Raw genomic sequence first — 19,219 nt, forward strand, 5'->3', positions numbered from 1 at the left:
GCTCCAGGAACACGGGCATTTAAGAAATCAACTTCAGAGACTATGCAGAGAGAACAAACATCCTTACTCTACTTACACGGAAAGAACTTGCACGTCAAGAACAGTAGCCAATGCCAACTCATATGCTTTAAGGAATGTGCCCCACCTGTCCCAGCTAAGGAGTCCAGGCTGAAGGCATAAGATGGATACTGGCTGTAGGAAAACACCTTCGCTTTACTCCTGAAAGTTTAAGAGCTTGGATGCCTTATTTGAAGTGGAGCTAGGATATTCAGAACACAGCAAAACTATTTTACTGGAAGAGACAAGAGCTGTTGCCACAAGTTCCACACGAAGAAAGGGAAAAGAACGACTGTATTCCCTGCTCTTTAGATAGGTCACTTCCCAAGCAGCCCTGAAGAGCAGCCATAGTTAACAAAGGGTCCTGGGGGACACACAGCTTCCTTTGCAAAAACTGCCATTGCACATAGCACAGCCCACTCTTTCCTTTGTGGAAATGGTATAAATCCATTCTTGAAAACAAAGATCTGCCCTTCCTCTCTTAATAAGGCAGCAGATGGGAAAGAACACTAAGTGAAAAAAGGCCTCCAGATGTCAATGGAAAGGAATAAAAATTAAAATCTAAATGCTTACAAACAGCTTTGCTAAAACCTAACTTTCCAGCTGAGCCATGCCATGCACTGTATGACAAGGACAAATTCTACCCTAAAACTTGGCCTCAGGAACCAAGTTTTCTCTCATCTGCTGGACAAAATTCAAGAGCCTCCCATGACTCAGCTGCCTTTATTGCAAAAGCACAGTCACAGAATACATCTGTCTACCAACTATCCGGACTGCAAAGACTCCATGAACATCTAAGAGTTCCAGTGACTTAAAGAGCCCTACATCAAGACCATGGCTGATGACCTGGGCACAAAACCTCCTCCTAACCCTAACTATAGTAGGGCTTAGCAGCCAGCAGTTTGCAGTGCAGTGCCCTGGAACAATCCACTTCCACAAAGTCAGTCAAAGAGGCTGTTTTAACAGATTCAGTGTTTTGACGCATGTAAGGAAAGGGCACAACTTCTTCAGGCTTAGTCAGGAAAATCTTCAGCATAGAAGAGTTCCTGAATTCAGAAAATACAATACTGACTTCCTTCTGACACAACTCTCATCTAGCTAGCTCCTTATGGTAGACAACAGGTTAACTGGTGTGCTCAGAGGCTGTGTAGAAGCTTTTCTGGGATACATTCCCCATGTTACTTGGCCCAGTCTCTTGGCTGAGAGAATGCTCTGTGCTTTATCAAGCCAATCAGCCCTGCAGCCCCTGGAGGCACAACGCTGGCTTCCCACTGAGGGTTATCTGTATGCAAAACTCAGAAGGGCAGGTGCCTGCTGGAATAATACAGGTGCTGGCCAGGATGGTACCTGCTAAAGCAGTGAACTGGATGCAACTGGCTTCTAAGTACTGATTTTACCCTTACATATATTCAGCTGTTGCAACTGCAACAGCTATCCCAAGCATTTTTAGAGCACAGACAGCCCCATTTACCACCCTGCAGCAGATCCTGCCTGTTAGTCACCAGCACCAAGTATCCCTCCTGTATGGCAGCCTGAAGTTACACCAGCTCCTCTCACGACACAGAGATAATCCAACCAAGCCCGGAGACAGGGCATCAGTTCTATGTGCCTCCAGAAAGCAACACTTCACCATGCTCTGAGGATGTGGGGTTCCCTAGTCTCTAACCCTAGCTGGAAAGGTGTCCCAGGCTCTCACTGTTGGATCAGTACAAGTGCCTAGAAATGCCAAGAAATGCAGAAGTGTCAGGGTAGCGACAAAGTGGATTGCCACAAAGTGACTTAGAAGAGTCTCTTACAGGGAGATAATAGCAACAGCTAACAGGGAAAAGAGATCTCCCTTCTCTGAGATGTTCTGCAAATGTAATAAATGTTTATAATCCCAAACAGTAACTGGAATTGAACTGGTTTGAACTCCTTATTTACTGAGCTGCTGTCAAAAGTCAGCTGCTGTCAAAAACTTCACAGCAGGGATGCTTCCCCATGAAAGGAGGAGAGAAATTAGGAAGAAATGAAGCCAGAGTGGAAAAACATGGGCAACTGGGAGCACCTGCAAAGAGAGGTGTATTTCCAAAGAGTAGGGGTTTTTAATACTGCTTTTGAGAAAAGTCATCTTCCAGAGCAGCTATTTGATAATTGCAAACTTCAGTATCTCCTCTCAGCCTTGACAGCGACCCCCTTCTCACACAAATAAGGCAACAGTTGCAGGAACAAGGGAGGAAGAGGAAAAGGGAGACATACAGGAGGACAGGGAAAAGATGCTGCAGTTCTCTGCACAGGACACAGTGGAACTAGATGGTTCTTTTTTCCAACCCTTAAAAAAACCCAAAACAAAACATACAGTGTCAGGACAACATCTGATGAAAGGAGATAACTGGGGCACAGGAAAAGAAAAAAACCTGGGTCAAGAGTGGTCAAACCAAGTGCCTGAGACCAATCAACAGCTCTGGGCTCAGGCAGCTCCTCTAATTCTCTGGCTAGCAAGATGTTTTCCAGCTCCCCAGGCTTGATATGCATGTGAGAAGCCAAACGGCAAGTCTTGGGCCTTGTGGGGTCCAAGCAGAATGCGAGCGCGTGTGCAGGCTTGGAAGAGGGAGGTAGCCACACCGACAGTGGGGCAGGGTGGGCAGGGGCATCAAATGGTCTGATAGTGTTGTCTCAGTCTTGCCTGCAGAAACTCGTGGGTCAGGTTGTGCCGAGTGATTATCCCAACAATCTTAAAGAGGAAGAAAAGAGGAAAAAAGATACAAGTCAGTATCACAGATGTGCCACGAAGAGACGTGCATGGTAGAGCTGTTGTTCTTTCCAACCCCCAAAAAAGAGGGAACCTGCAAGCAGTTCTTGACCAATGCTGAACTACAGTGGGTTCAAGTTCAAATCTCGTCACAAAAAACGCCCCTCCCTCTCCCAGCACTTATCTACAGGCAAGACACTGCTTAAGCCATCTGTTTGGGTGTAGCTAAACTGCTGCTATCGTGTCTGGACACAGCAGTAGTTACCCCTGCCTAGGAAGGGAAATCCTGTCCATGTTAGACAGCATACGGATGTAACAAAATCCATTGGAAAGTGAAAACTGTAATTGGAAATAACAAAGCTGTCTCTTATGGCTTCATTAGAGACATTTCTGGCATGCCACATGACATGACTGCAGATAGCTCAGATCAGATACATTCTAGGAAGCTCTAAAGACCCAGAGAAACGGTAAAGACTATCTAAGTGGTGACTGCACACTGGCCATCACCAGCTGGCCAGTCACAAAAGGGACCCTCTCCCAGCCTGCTGGAGAAACAGTCAAACCATACGTTTCAGCTGATGAAACACCTCAGTGATTTTACACATTGAAAGAGTTTAGAAGTAGGCTGGTCTCCAGTACTGCAAGAGCATCTTGTACTAAAGATGGAACAAATCAACATCTCTTGTTTTCAACCAACAGGCTCTGCAGAGTAGCTATTAGGAACTCCCAAGAGGCAGAGAAAGCACGGCTGTCTCATAGGGACAGACCAGTTCAGGCTTAAGGGAAACAGTTTCTCATTATGTTTATAGGAAATTACTGACACCTACTGACTATTTCTGAGCATTGTAGATGGCAAAGAGACAAGTACAGCGAATCAAGCACAAATTATTCAAAGACTCCTTTATTTTGCTGCTCCTTTGAGTAGGAACAGAATGCAAGTTCCCTTCCAGCAGAAAAACCTCCTGCCCCAACACACAGGAAATTCTGCTCTTGGCCTTGAATAAAGCTGTCAAAGAGGAAGCCAAATTACTGGCCTCTGATGAGCTCAAGGCCTCTCAACAGGTACAAGACAGTAAGAGCTTCCACATGCTGCCAACCTGAGACAGGAGAGAAACTGCATGTCCTGCCCTTTGCAGAGAAAGTGGGAAGCAGGCTTGGACACAAAAGATGGTAACAAAGTCACAGTAATCAACAATGCTTCAGTGCCTTAAGAAGATCACATTCTGATCTCTCTAAAGCATTTCTGTTTGATGTTAAAAGAGATCTTAGTTCTCCCAAAGGTGGAAAGCATTGCAAAAACCACAGCAGCTTCCTTGCTCAGCCAAGACAAAATGGAGATAAGGACTCACCTCTCCAACTGCGTTCACAACTGGTAAATGTCTGAGTCCCATTGTCCTAAACAGGTTGAAGACTTGTGACACATGAGTGTTTGGAGACACAACAAAGGGTGATGGGTTCATGTATGGGGTGACATCCTACAAGAAAAACAATTATATTATTTACAAGAAGCATTTTCACTATCCCTGGGAATCACTAACAAGCAATTCCTACAACTCCTCCAATGCACTGATCTCTGGACAGGGTATTGGACTGTGGGCATCTTCCATTTCTCCACAAATATGAAATTATTTCAGGAACCTGAATTTGTCACAGTTTGTTTGAACACTGTAACCTATGATCTTAAAAGCCCAATGCTGCAGAAAGTCTCCGAGCAGGATAAATGCAAGTCCATGAAAATAAGAGCGTATATTAAAAAAGCACTTTGGCCTACACAGCAACCTTCCTGTCACAAAGACAATGACAGGCCTGCCACTGACTGAGCTGCCAGCACATAGAGTTCCAAACAGATACCAGCAGTTTGCCTGTCCAATCTCACCCAGGCGGGAGTCTAATCTAAGGAAGTAAGTTAAACTAGACAGGCAACATTTTATTCTGAAAGTAAAGCACTTGTGTGTGATGTTACCTCATGGGAGGTATCAGGATTGATTTCCACATGCAGACAAGGTTGACTGAATGCATGAGAAGTACAGAATGTTGGTCACTGCACCCAAGGGTGAAATTAAACATGCTCTCAGCTTTTTTTAAAGGCTTGGGACAGTCCTAAACATATACCAGGAAACACTGTGGCACTGCAGTGCATCTCTTACCACTATCATGCGAGGGTTCAGCAACGTGAGGTCCAGGTCATGGATATCTGGATAACGGGGGTAATCTTCTGACATCTCTGCGTGGGACAGACGAGGCTGACTCGCACTCTGCAATTAAAACACATCCCACTGATGTGTCACCATCCCAGATAGTATACGGGCTGCAAGCAGCAGAGCAAACGATGCCTCCCAATCTCCTTCTCCTCCCACGCCCACATACACAACTTCTGCAGAGGTACTCCTAGCAGTTCACCTCAGAATGCAGCAGTGCAAGCCCAAATCTATACAGGCATTTAGCTGAGAGAGCAACAGATCTGCTCTCCAACCTCTGACAGATCTACACTCAACACTGGAGGGCAGCAACAAATCAGCCTTGTGGAAGATGGGCCTCAAACACAAATGCTTATACTGGTCTTGGTGACACAGCTGACACTCTCCTGGTAAGACCTCAGCACGCAGCAGTAAAAACACACAGTATCCACTGCTGGTTGCTCTATTTGTACTTAGTATCTGCCCCTCCATTCTCCAGTTCTGACAGGATTGCACTTTTATGCAACAAGTGGGTCTGTTGGTTTATTTTTTCAAACAGTAGCTTTCCTCTTTTCCTGGGGGTGCTTAACCAGAAATTAAATTCTCTTTATTCTAGAGCTGCAAGGGAGAATTCACATTATCTGTCTGCAGCTTTTAAAACACAGATGCATTCCTTGAAGTGTAAAAAAAAGTGTAAAAATAGGTAAATTCTTTTTGGCAGCCCATAAATATTGTTCCCAACCTTCTCAGCTGAGAAGGTAGGGATGTCTCTGCTACAATTCCTGACTAGGAAGACTCACCGACCGGCTCTCAGAGTAACAAACACCCCTGACAAGGAGGGTGACGAGCTGTGAGCGCAAGATCAAGCCGTGGAAGGTCAAAGGCCTGAAGCGTTCCTCCATGGTCCACTCTTCGCTGGGAGACTGGTCAGGGTATAGGTTGGGGTAGGGAGTATATCTGTGACAGATTTAACATGTTATAAGTTGCATGAACTTGAGAGTCAAATACCTCCACCTCCAAAAAAACAACAGCTACTTCAGCTCTTTACAACACTCTCCTGAACGTTTCAGGGACTCCTGCTAAAGACAGGCAAGTTTTTTCTCCACCAAACAAAATAGCAGAAAGGGGTCAAGAGCTATTACCATGGGCAAAGTATGACAACAGCAGCAGAATGGAGACAGTCTCCTAATTCTCAATTTCAAATCACTTGCTACTAAAGCAATTTTCAGTGCCAAATTATTAAGATTCTAATAAAAGCTGAAGCATCTGGCAAAATGTCAGGGTCAGGACTCCACTCATAAGAGTCACGATCACTAGGTTAGAAACTGATTCACTAGACTGGGCTTCTGCTTGGAAGCAACTGCAATACAAGCCTGGTGACTCAGCCCAGTTACCAGAAAGGTGGTATCAGTATTATGGCACCAAGTCATTAGCTCCTCTCTTGGGAGGAGTGAGCTTTGCAGAGCCCTCAGGCTTTTGCAGACAAGAGGGCATCGATTTCTACACACAAGATATTTCCCCAGGTATTCCACCCTCTCCAGGAAATACTTCTGGATAGGTGTTTGAAGGAAATTTAAGTTAACACACCAGATGCCATCAAGCCATTAGCCTAGGACTCAGTCACAGGTGTGAGCCCTGGCACTGGCTGATGAGAACTGACAAGTCATTTCTCCTAAAAAGTGGATACTAGCACTGTTTCCTCTGACATATGGAATGACAGGGACTGTATGAAGTATCACAACACATCTCAACATACGGAAACGCCCTGTTTCCATACGTTTGTGCCTACCAGGATCTCACCTTCTCTCTAGCATCTGTTGCAGCAGATCCTCCTTTTCTGGTGGCTCCTCCGTTGCTATGTGCTCATCACACATGTTACGCAATTCACTTGAAGGGTAGGATTTCATGGACTGACTACGCTTGCGCTGCTCTCCAGCTCGGGTGAGGATGCTAGATTTCTGAATACAACAAACAATTTTCAGATACGCCCCCAAGCAGCTCAACAGTTATCCAAGAGAAACTATGAACTATTTGATCATAGCTTTATGTCACCAGATAAAAGTGTTCCTTAGTGCTGCTGCAGTATTTGTAAGAATAGCCAATAGGACTCTATTCTCCTTGGACAGAGGGAACCTGCGGTTTAGGAACTCGGGCACCCTTTTTTGCTAGAGCACAAGTATGCCACAAGTACGTTCATTATTCATTCTGACCTTCAATTTTAAGTTTCCCAAGAGACTAAAGCATCTGCCCCACTACTCCTCCTACAAAGGAGAGGAGCATTTAGGCACCTACTGCTGATCTCAATGGTGTGTTCCGTACTTCAGTGTCAAATCCAAACTTTTTCCATGTCTATCCTAAACAGGTTATTTAGTCCTCTTAACTTTTGCCTCTAGAAATGCAGCCCACTCTTCTGCCTTTACCATGACCTGAGAACGGAATGAAACTGAGTCCCTGAAAATTTTGTATTGCAGTAGGTGCTTATCTCTGACCTGAATACTGCACTGACAAAAGCCTAGATAACAAAATAAAGGGCCTTCCACCAGCAAAACAAAGCTCTTTACCCTTCAACTTATCAAACAAGCATCTTCTGATGAGATGCATCCCAGAGTCCTGAGGGAACTGGCTGATGTAGTTGCCAAACCACACTCCATGATACTTGAGAAAAGTCATGACAGTCAGGTGAAGTCCCTGGTGACCGGAAAAAGGGAAACATTGCACCCATTTTTAGAAAGGAGGACCCTGGGAACTACCGACCTGTCAGCCTCATCTCTGTGCCTGGGAAGATCATGGAGCACATCCTCCTAGAAGCTATGCTAAGGCACATGGAGAGTGCCCAGAGAGGTGGTAGATGCCCCATCCCTGGAAACATTCCAGGTCAGGTTGGATGGGGCTCTGAGCAACCTGATCTGGTGGAAGATGTCCCTGCTCATTGCAGGGGGGTTGGACTAGATGACCTTTAAAGGTCCCTTTCAACCCAAACTATTCTATGGTTCTTACCTTGAATTTGATGTTGTTACTTATCAGTTGATTTCCCTTCATGAACTCCCTCTCATTCCCCCGGTTCTCAGTCACCACAGGGAAGGCATGATGGACGGTTGTGCGCAGGATGCTAACAAGGGACTGGATCCTGGTGTGTGGGTAGACATATGTCAAGTTGGGTTCCATGATGTCGCTGGCTCGTAGTCTGAGGAAACAGAAATCCAAGATTGCTGCATGCATCATGTCAACGACAGAAGGCTGGTGATGGACAAACAAGGAAACAAACCAGTCCCCAAATGAGATCCTGAAGGAGTCTGCTGCAGTTTAGTTCTGCCTGCTCCTTGTACCTGTGTGCTCACCTTCGCTGCATTATTAAGCCAATGCTGGCACAACTGATTTAACTTTTTTTTTTTTTTAACATAACATTGCATCAATGATGCACTACAGGCAAGGAAAAAGGTTCCAACTTACAACAGAAAGTGTTTAAACACTACTGGGAAAAGACAACAGGTGGTAAGAAGATGAAATTCTGCAAGAAGCAAAGTCCAGTGGAACACTATCACAGAGTTCTTGCTGAAGTTCACAAATCTGTTCCTCGGATCTCTACCTGTCCACCCCTCCTCAGAAAGGGCTCCAGCACTTCTTTACTGCCACAGGCCTGATGCACAACTCCCAACTCCTCTCACAGCAGCGCTCCTCCAGTTTCGTTGGGAGATGAAGCATCATCCCCCCACATTAAGCATTCCTTTCTGAGCAACAACCCTACCACAAACTCTAACCCACAGCCCTGCCAAGAGGAGCAGCCTTACTTATCCATTTCCACCTCTGTTTCCCACTCCAGAAGAGGCACTCCTCGCAAGTTCACATGGATGTCATAGATGCCTTTGTTGAAAAAGTCTCCTGTCCATTTGGCTACCTGCAGAGCAAACAGAAGGTCTACTGAGTTGTTGCTCCAAGTACAAGACTCCTTGGCTCATCATAGCCCTAGAAGGAACAGAGATTCAGGGCCAGCACAGGTTCAAGCAGTATGCAAGAAGGCAGAGCTAAGACCCGGCACTCACCATGAGGGTGATCATTATTGGGAGCCCATAGGTGATCTCATTGGTGGATTCAATTAGGATGACAGTCAGGCTAATTGTCATGCGGACCACTCCTCCCAGGAATGCTGCTGCCCCAATCAGTGCAAAGGTTCCTGAGTAGATGTGATCCAGGCCAATGTAGCTAGGGTGAAACACAGAGCCCAGAGATTAGAATAACCTGACTGAGAGCTCAGTGTGTGTCTGCAGCACATCCCTCACACATACGCACACTCAATGCACCTTTTGAGGAGGTTGGCGACCAGGCGTCCGAAGGCAGCACCACAAAGCAGTGATGGCACAAAAAGACCACTGGGCACAGAGATCCCGTATGTCCAGCAGGAGAGTAAGAAATAGAGAAGGAAGAACAAGGACAGTGTGACTGGGCTGAAAGTACCTGCAACACAAGAAGAATCATGACTAACAGGACACAGGTCTGCCAGACAAAGACAGTAGTCTTGCACCATCCACCCCTCAGCTCACAGCAGGCTCATGTCACAACAGCTACTTATTCTCCCAGTCCAAACACACATGAAGACAATGAATAAGTGAAAGAGAGAGGAAAAGCAGGCTTTTCTTCCCATGGAGGAGGCTTTCACCTGTTGTACTAGCAGTCCCCCAGAGCCATGATGGCCTGAAGATGCTCTTAGCCTTGTGGTTCTTATGACAAGGCTGCTTCAAGCAAGATGAAGCTCTGAAACCTAAGCATGGGATGGGGCACTGTCTCTCAGCTACTCACCATCCTGGTGGAAAAGCTGCAAGATAGCTGACTCCTGAGGGTTGAAGAAGAGTGTGGCCATGTCATTGTAGGTTTCATTCGGGCAGAAAAAAGTTTTGATGCTTGAATTCACATCCTCTGACATACCCTATTGCAGGACACAAAAGACATGAACAGTTCAAATCCACTCTCTAATGCAGGACACAAAAGACACGAGCAGTTCAAATCCACTCTCTCGTACGTTAGCCTTCATGCAGATTGGGAATAACCCTTCTGTATAGGGCTGCCAGCCCACACTTTGGGAAGTTCAAACCAAATATCAACAGCAGAGATGGGGCCTGCAGCATCAGTGGGCTCCCTGATTTACAGCTTGAGCTGCTTCGCCAAAGTACGAAAGCACAAAGAGCAGCTTTCATTATTACCCTAAGCTCCTGCAATTGTCCGTAGGCTTTCACTGAAGTTCTGTTAGGTACTGCACGCTGTCAAAAGCTCATTATGTCCCTGTGCTTCTCCGCAGGGTGAACAACATGATTGGGATATGTAATCTTCACATTAAGACCCCTCACCTGCAGGCTCAGAGTGTCATTGCCACTATGACTGGTGGAAGACATCTGCCGGCACTCCCCCAGAAGCATGGAGGCTATAAAGACCACAACCGTGGTAGTCAACGACACCAGCAGGCTCTCCAAGACCCTGCAAGTACACAATAGAAACCACACACTGAAGCCACACTCAGCCCTGTAACCCAGTCCCAGCTCTGCACACAACTTTGATAAGGCTGCAAGAAGACACAGTCACCGCAGCTCAACATCAGAAGCAGAGGACTCTGCAAGTCAAGCTGAACTATGACTTCATTGCCAGGGATTGCATTAACTCCCTTTTTTAATGGCCTGCCCCGAAAAGGAGCTATTTCTGCCCAGAGAACACATAGTAGTCACGTATAAAAAGCCACAGGGAAGGGTTCAGTGACGAGGCTGTTCACATGGGAACGATGTTCTGTAGATGCTTACAGGGTAAAAGTCTAGACAGGACTGGACACGTTGATGCACAGTCTCTCATAACCTCTTTTCTTTTCCAACTGCTGAAGTACACTTTTTTTTTTTTTTAAACCTGGTCTTCTTATTTAGGAATTGTCTAGAACAAACAGCCAGCTACTTTCCAGAATTACATGACAATTCCATCTCTAAATAGCACAGATATTAGCTCAGTCATGGACTTAATTAACCAAGATAATTTAAAGAAAAAAAAAAAAAAAAAAGAGAGAGAGTGGAATCAGCTATTCCTTCCACATCTGTTTGGACAAGCCATAAAAAGTACTGCATGGAGACAAAGCTCTGGTTTGTTCAGCTATAGCCTTTATTATAAAGGGAGCTCCCTTCATAGCCCTTGTAAGGGGGCTTGCAGCTCTCTCTGTACCACCAGAGTAATTACAAAAATGCAGAGGGATTGTAACATCTGGTTTCTGGTGTTCACTTTTAGAGTTCTACGCAGGTTTCATTTTGTAATTTAAAAAAATAGTATGTCTGGGATTTCCTCCAACCCCTCTCACGTGGTCTTCTAGATTGATGCTTCTGCTTTGGGACACTGAACACAGATCAGAGATCCCTGCACAAACTCAGAGAGCACAAATACCTGACCAGCTTTGGCTTGGGATGCACGTTCCGCATGCGGTACTTCGCAAGTCTCTTGTTCAGGCAGTTGAAGGTGGCTCCGAGAAGGCCTCCTACAATTCCCATCAGAATGAAGAAGCCCAAGTCCACAGCCGTCCAGAGGTGGCATTTCTTATCAGACTCAGAGCACTACATGCAGAAAAGCATAAAGAAAAAAAAGCATTAGAGTAGTTTCTGCAATTTCCTACGAACGCTTTTGTCTCCACAGGAGGAGACTTTCAGCAGCATGACCAAAGGGAAACAATACCATCTTAGGCTATCAATTGCAGCTAAATATCAACTGTCCTTCACTGAAATACAAGCATGTATTGAAAAAAAAAAAAAAAAGAAAGAAACACTGAATTGACAGAAGACTTGAGGGGGGGGAAATAACAGTATTAAATCTTACCTTAAACTCCCCAAAGTTCAGCAGCCCAGGGAGCTGGAAAGACCCCCAACTTCCAAACTGAATCCCAGAGCGGAAAAAATTCAGGGTGAAGGTGGCAGCCATGGAACAGAAAAGCTGAGGAAGTAAAAAAAGAAAAAAAGGAAGAACTAAATATTCCCAAAATTAAGCTGGGCAGTGTCAGCTCTTCCTTGAGATTTATGCCTGGGGAAGGGAACCTCAGAGCCTTCTCAAGCTTTAGGAAAACAGTCGTACTGAGGTTTAACACCCATTCCCTGCTGCAAAAGAGAGCAGGGCTAGAACGGATTACTATAATCATCTGATTTGGTTTCCCACAAAAGAAGTTAGGAATTTCACCTAGTAATTCCTGCAGCAAAAGCTTTTTTTTTTTTTTTGTCAAAGATGCTAATTTACAGTTGCAAATCAATTACAATGCACTAACACAGCTCATTTAGAGTTGGAATGGAGGTCTTCCTTGGCTCAGAGAGAGTTCCTATCTTGGCAAATCCCCTGGCTCCTTTTATCTCCACTGAGAAAAAACAGACTAACTGAATCCCATTAACAGGATATTTGGCACAAGAAATGCCAAAACCATCATGAAATCCAACACATTTTAAAAATACTGTCAACTTCATGAAAGTAGGCACTAGAGGCAGAGAAATCAGCAACCTGAAGGCACATGGCATTGCTGCAATACAGCTCCCCAAGGCAGAGAAAAGCAGAGAGAAATCCAGCACCTGCCTACTGTCTCTGCTCCCAAAGGATGGGACTGCAAAGAGCCCAGGCACAAAAGCCCTTTCTCCCAGGTACACTAAATCTGCTGCCTATAGAGTTGCCCCATAGTTCCAGATTATACCAGACTCATCTCTGCTCTTGATCTGTGGTAATTCTGGAGCACTCAGAGCAGGCCATCTCTCTCCTGCCAGAAGAGCTCAGGAGGAGACACAGGATAATCTGAATGTCCTCATGGACAAGTCCTCCCAAAGGTCCAGCTCAAGGAAGAGACACACAAAAAGAATCAGAGTCATTACTCACCACTTTCCACGTAAGTCCCTGGTTCCAGAAGGAGGAACCTTCTTCCAAGCTGAAAAGAGTGCCCCCAATTGGGGCCCCAAAGGCAGCTGCAACCCCTGCAGCAGCCCCAGCAGATACAAAATCCCTTTTATCCCTGAAATGAAGAGGAAAACAATCTCAGTTTAACAAAGTAGAGCTCTGGAGGTGCTTAGGTTCTGCAAAGTAAGAGACCATTCCCATTTATCGATATATCCCAGGGATACAGGAGTGAGAGCTGGGAGAAGTGCTGGCCATGCAGGCAACACTATTTATTCAGTAAGTCGTTGCAGCATATGCTCTTTCTCTAGAGCACCAAATACAGAGCAAAACTCTGGCACTACACAACTGCCCAGTATATGAGGAATCATTCCAAACTGTGGGGCTCCAGCATCACTTGAAAGAACTACAGAGTGGGAAGGGCAAGATTTCGCTCACATGCAGGTGGACCAGCCTTCTCTAGAGTATATCTTGGTCATAAGGGGTGAGTAACTGAGCTTGTTCCCAACAATGAAGCCATTTACCCATTCAGATTAAAGGTTTTAAATAGGTAGAGATTTCCTGAGTACAAGAGAACATCAATGAACATGGAGACCAGGGCAGAGCAGCATGGGATAGTCAAGCCCTGGTGTTGTCTTGCTGCAAGACAAACTGCAAAGTCTTGTTGCAATAAAACTGCAAGGACACTAGAGAAACTGAAAAGCCAACTGACTGATTCATCCAGCCTGTCACCCTTCTCCCAAGGAAGTCTGCTCACTCATCCTCCCCTCCCCTCCTCCACATCCTGGGTACAGTACCTGTCACTGCGGAAATAGGGAAAGTTAAATTGGATCTTCCTCAAAGAGATGCTCTGGAACTACAAACAAAGTAAAGTTTTAGAAATGTAGGAGATGGAAACTTACTCCTCACAGTACTCTTACAAAGCAGTGGTGTGACCAGGCCAGCGACCCAGGCCAGCACTAACCTGTGGCAAACCCGCACCCACGACAGCACCACTGTGAATCATTGGACCCTCCTTCCCGACAAAAAGACCTGGAAAAACAGGACTGATGAAGCAACACACGCCCCCACCCCTCTCCCTCGCTGACAATGCCAGGAGAGATCAGCTCACCGCTCCCATGCCAAGGCACAGTCCCCTGTGCCAAGCTTGCAGCTCCTCCCTCTCCTCTCAAGGTGAAGGAAGGTGGTGACCCCTGCCCCCTCAACCCCCCAAATGTTTATGAAGACTTGCACAGACTTGGCACTCCAAGTGAGTGGAATCATTCAAAGACAGCTGTTACAAGGACTCTGAACTCTCCAAGTTACTCTGCCCTGCTGCCTAGAACACAGCCTCCTTCAGGTTGCTCTAGACAACGTGTTCTGGAGAATTCTCAGGTGTGCCTCTTGGGCTGAGCCACAAAGAGCCACTTCTGACTAGCCCACCCAGAAAAGTACTTGTTCCCCCAAAGACCTGATCCTTCTGTCTATGTTCTACTCTATATATGCATTCAGGGCTCATCACTCTGCTCCAGCCCATCAAAATAATTTTAGTGGAAAGGCAGGAGAAGCCTTTTGTGCCCTATGTACAGCAGAGACAGCATTTTTCCCCCTTCAGTGATTCCTTACCCCAACAAGATCAAGACAACACAGCCCTTCTTACCTCCTGCCACACTGAAGAGCACACCCATAGCTTTGCACACCACTGTCCGGAGACGCACAACCCCTGGAACCTTTACCCCATTGAGGTAGCACTTAATTTCAGGAATTCCTGATCCAGCCGCTACAGGCTGCAAAAAAGAAACATTGGTGCTGTGCTGCATCAATTTCATAGTTGACCAACAATATCTCATCAAAGAGCACAGCAAGGGACCAAGAGACCCTGCTTAGCTAAATCAATTAGCACTGTGAAGCTAGTCTGATGTCTTGGGGCAGAAAGTGCTTCTGGCAAGAAGGAAACTTCATACCCAGGACCTGTGTGAGAGCAAAGGGAGGCTGCGTAAGGAGCAGCAATGGACCTAAGTCTTACTTGGATCAGGACCAGAAGACTGGCAAGAAAAACAAAGGTCAAGTTGAACCCCAGCAGCTCCAGCAAGGACAAGGCAAGACAGCCTTTCTCAGTGCATTCTTCCACCGCTGCAGGGACGGTCAAGGAAAACAACAGCGTTCCCCCCATCAACACACAATCATTTGGTACTGCCTGGGGGTCCCACTGGCATCAGGAGCCAAGGCTGTGCCTCCTAATCCAGCCAGGGCAGATGACACAACCCATCAGGAAGCCAGGCTTCCTTTTCAGAGCTCAAGGCTGAGCTACAAGGAAGTGAAACCACTTAATTCTTTCAGGGATTAGCCTTTGCCTGCGTACATGATACTGGAACCATTTCTTGGTTTCAAGGGCTGAATAGGGAAGTTGAAAACTTGATTAATCATTAACAAAATGAGTGATGGCAGAAGACCCGAGTCAGCTGTTCTGAGCAAAACATGGCAACAGAAAGCAAAAGGTCACCTGAGTCCAACAAGAACCCATACACTAGGTAAAAGATACAGCTTTGTACCACACGGAACTTGAGCTGGGTAAAGAGCCGTACGAAGAAATCCACGAAGAGGCCCACCTATGAAAAAGACAGATCTGCCATCAGAAATTACTACATACAAGTAACAAAGGCTGCCCTCTAGTAAGTCCCACCAGAAGCACACACACATGGGAGGACAGATGAAGAAGGCAAAAGAAGCATTGTTCAGAGTAAAGTAACTTCAGAAACTCAGATTTGCTGCCTCCCTCGTTCTCACTGGGACAGATCCATCTCAGAATTATTCCTGAAGAGATGCATTTCAGAGTATTAATCTGGTAGCATTTTTAACACCCACAACATACTTCAGGGCACAGAAGAAAGCCAGTGTTTAACTGAGGCATACAGTCAGCAAAGCTCATTTTCAAACACCCTAGAACGCACATGCAGTGAAACTAGTACTGCCAAACATTAAAAAAAATAACAGTTCTACTGTAAATTGGCATCCTTTTTTGTTAAGCGCTCACTTTGGACAAGTTTTCCTGTATGCATAATTAAAGGATTTGCCCGAATACTCTGCAAACAAAGCACAGCAAGATCTGAAAGAAAAAAAGGCTTCCTGGAAAATAATCTAGCAACAATATGCTGTAATTCTCAAAAGACAACTCCAGCTACTAAGCTCTCCACTTCATGAAAGAGAATGTTTCCTCCTGTTTACTCCTTGGACATTGACTTCTAAATTATTCCTGCTCAGTCTCCTGAATTTTCCTAATTCCCCAAACAGCATGACCCTTACCAGTCCTGTGCAGACTCCAATAGCAAAAACCATCACCCACTTCACTGCCTCGTATCTCTGGGCTTTCTGTTTAGGAAGAGGATAAAAAAAAAAAAAAAAGCCAAGTCAAAGCAACACAGAAATGGGGATCAGAAAAAGGTGGTTTTGGGGTCCACAGCTTAATTACAGCTAGAGTGATAAATCAACAGAAGATGATGACCACAGCAAACTGAAAACAGGGAACTGAAAGTGCTGAACATCTCGCTCACTTTAAGCCTGAGGATCAGAACAGATGCTGGGAGCTATAATCCCCACACATATTTTTCTTCTTTTCATAGAGAAACCAAGAGAGCACATAGAATCTTTCATAAAGAAGAAAAAATCCCACAAAACTTCCTGCAGTGGTGCATATTTAGAATCATAGAATGGTTTGGGTTGGAGGGGACCTTTGAAGACCATCTAGTCCACCCCCCCCTGCCACGGGCAGTAACATCTTTCACTAGACCAGGTTGCTCAAAGCCTCATTCAACCTGACCTTGAGCACTTCCGATCATGGGGCATCCACAACCTCTCTGGGCAAATTTCTCTGGGCAAATTCCACAGTTTTAGCTCTCAAGCTAATGAAAAAGAAAGAACAAGGTCCTACCTTGTTGTCCATGCTCTCCAGAACTTCCAAGTATGGGTCATTGATACAGCGATCATAATCCAAGCTCTAAAAGAATGCCAAAAGGTCAATTTAAGAGAACCATCTGCAACAGATTGTGCAAAAAACTATGGATAGAATGCCTTGTTAAAGATTACAGAAGTCATTACAACCCCCACAGTAAGTTTTGCAAACAACAGTAGGAGAAAAAACTCCTGGGAACAACTTCATTTTGGTTTCCAGCAGAGTCAGACCCTGAGAATCAGAAAGTGAAAGAACAGACCAGTTTCACTGCCCAAGCTGAGAAAGACAGGGAACCAAACAGGAACACGGCTGATTATATTAACTTCAAATTAAAGAAATCACATTGTACAGATTTAGACTTTACTTCTTTTAAGCACCTCCAATTTGACAGTGCAGGGGATAACATTAGATCTTTATATTTAACCTCTCACTACAACAGGAGCACTAGACAGGAATTCCTCTCCACATGAGCGGCATCAATTCCTAAGCTTATCACAACAGGGAGTTAAAAGCAGTATAGAGTTGCCCAGTCATACTCACAAAGCACCACTAGCTCTTATCTACATCAACTTCATCTTTTCAAGCCAAGCAGTAACAGGCTGAGCTGGTGACACCCATGCCGACAGCAGCTGCTCTAAATAGCTCAGGGCCACCATACAGACATGCAAAACGCAAAAATCTCCTGTAAGAAGCAGAATCCAACAGACAGGAAGATCTGCTGTGAGCCAGCATGACATCACAGACAACAGTAAGGCAACAGTGACCAAGTAGCTACAGATGCTTTCTACAGTCATGAGGAAACAAGACCACTAGAACCTGTAAATCTCACATTAAAAAAAGTGGAACAACGCAGCAGACTCTGAAAATGAATTTTCTCAGCAAGAGTCTGACTTAAGCAGTAGATGTTCAAGCTCTACTCACAGGGCTTTAACCCAGAAAGGTATAACAACAAGGAGCAGTTCTTTGCAAGTGCAGCAACTCTTGGTATTTCTGCTGCGCCAATGCAATCTAACTAGTGATGCATTTTGAGCACCTGCCCCGTTACAAACTCAAACAGATCAAAACCAGACTGCAGTTCTTTTCACATTAATTTCACAAGGTGCTATCAGTTAGTTTCCCACCTCATAGTCTTTGCGTGGAAGGATCTCATCCTCCTCCTCCTGAGTTTCTCCTAGGATTGTCTGCAAAACAAACAAACGTGGGAAAGGAAAATTATCAAGAGAATGGAATGCTCATAAACACTGGTAACAAAGCCAAAATTAGGCAAGGCCTATGCCGCTACTGCTTATACAGTCAGAGTATGGATTACCAGAGCACCACTTACTTTGGGATAACTGTATAGGGTCTTACCTTAAAGTTCTCCCCTCAGTGAGAACAGACTACATCTATATGGGAGCTCCCCACAGCACAGAAAAGCAGAGCACTAAACCCACATCCAGCTTCCTTCACAGCAACAGGTTACAGGGAAGCATCGGACAAGAAACCTGCACAGACAGCATTGCCCTATGGCGGGCAGCCGGAGAGAGCCCCTGCCAGAGCCACTCCCCTCTAATGGCTGCAAGCCGTGCCGTACCCGGGAGGAGCAGCGGTGCAGGCTGAGGCACCGGCCACAGGGCCTGGGATACCAGGCCCGGCCAAAGCAGACGTTGTTTGGGGTACCGGGACAGTGCAGGCCGAGGCACTGGCAGTAGCGGCTGAGGTACCGGACCCAACAGGAGGGAAAAGAGCGGGAGTGGGCCGAGCACAGGCTGAGGTACCGGGCCCTCAGGCGCCGGGCCGAGCACAGGCTGAGGTACCGGGCCCAGCATAGGCTGAGGCGCCGGGCCCTGAGGCGCCGGGCCCTGAGGCGCCGGGCCGAGCACAGGCTGAGGCGCCGGGCCCAGCATAGGCTGAGGCGCCGGGCCCTGAGGCGCCGGGCCGAGCACAGGCTGAGGTACCGGGCCCAGCATAGGCTGAGGCGCCGGGCCCAGCATAGGCTGAGGCGCCGGGCCCTGAGGCGCCGGGCCGAGCACAGGCTGAGGCGCCGGGCCCTCAGGCGCCGGCTGAGGCGCCGGGCCCGAGTATCAGCTGAGGTACCGCGCCCTGAGGCGCCAGCACCGGGGGCGGAGGCACCGGGCCCAGCGCCATAGCAACGCTCAACGCCCCCGAGGGCCGCCCGCCCTCCGGCGCTCCCAGAGCGGGCGCGGCGGCGGGAGCGGGCCGAGGCCCGGCGGCGGCCGCCGCCAGCAGGCGCGAGGCCGGGGGCGGGCAGGGGCGCGCGGGGCCGCGGCCGTACCAGCTCCTCGGGGGTGCGGCTCTCCCGCTCGCCGCAGCAGCGCGGGCAGCAGCAGCAGCACAGCCCGGACCCGCACCCCGCCATCTTCCGCCGCCGCGGCCGCCGCCCCTTCCCGGCCCCGCCCGCCGCGCCGCCCGTGACGCCGCCGCTGCGGCCGCCGCCTGGCCCCGCCC

The 19,219-nt window shown here is 47.0% G+C and overlaps 1 protein-coding gene across 2 annotated transcripts; it reads right to left on the reverse strand.

Annotated features, from left to right (window-relative positions):
- Positions 1-2,190: 2,190 nt before the first annotated feature.
- On the reverse strand, positions 2,191-19,130 carry CLCN6 (chloride voltage-gated channel 6). Of its 2 annotated transcripts, XM_075721548.1 has the most exons (23): positions 19,047-19,130; positions 17,893-17,952; positions 16,751-16,816; positions 16,126-16,191; positions 15,365-15,431; positions 14,849-14,955; positions 14,483-14,609; positions 13,808-13,875; positions 13,641-13,699; positions 12,829-12,961; positions 11,797-11,910; positions 11,371-11,537; positions 10,298-10,431; positions 9,760-9,876; positions 9,264-9,417; positions 9,006-9,165; positions 8,754-8,860; positions 7,963-8,149; positions 6,766-6,923; positions 5,766-5,922; positions 4,936-5,043; positions 4,138-4,263; positions 2,191-2,770 (listed from the first exon to the last, which is right to left on the reverse strand). In XM_075721548.1, the coding sequence occupies exons 1-23, from the start codon at positions 19,128-19,130 to the stop codon at positions 2,690-2,692; spliced, it is 2,607 nt and encodes an 868-aa protein (XP_075577663.1). In that variant the 3' UTR covers positions 2,191-2,689. The 2 variants fall into 2 exon arrangements, with proteins under 2 accessions (XP_075577663.1, XP_075577664.1); XM_075721549.1 differs by lacking the exon at positions 16,751-16,816.
- Positions 19,131-19,219: the final 89 nt, after the last annotated feature.

Source organism: Pelecanus crispus, chromosome 15 (genome assembly GCF_030463565.1).
Source record: "Pelecanus crispus isolate bPelCri1 chromosome 15, bPelCri1.pri, whole genome shotgun sequence".
Classification (NCBI taxonomy): domain Eukaryota; kingdom Metazoa; phylum Chordata; class Aves; order Pelecaniformes; family Pelecanidae; genus Pelecanus; species Pelecanus crispus.

What these genes read in the sequence shown, in the direction of transcription:
- CLCN6 (XM_075721548.1), bottom strand. Translation starts at nt 19,130, where the DNA reads ATGGCGGGGTGCGGGTCCGGGCTGTGCTGCTGCTGCTGCCCGCGCTGC. An exon ending in TGGAGAGCATGGACAACAAG is followed by an intron (nt 16,192 to 16,750) that starts GTAGGACCTTGT and finishes CTTCCTAAACAG; the next exon opens with AAAGCCCAGAGATACGAGGC. An exon ending in CAACAGATGCTAGAGAGAAG is followed by an intron (nt 5,923 to 6,765) that starts GTGAGATCCTGG and finishes AATCTGTCACAG; the next exon opens with ATATACTCCCTACCCCAACC.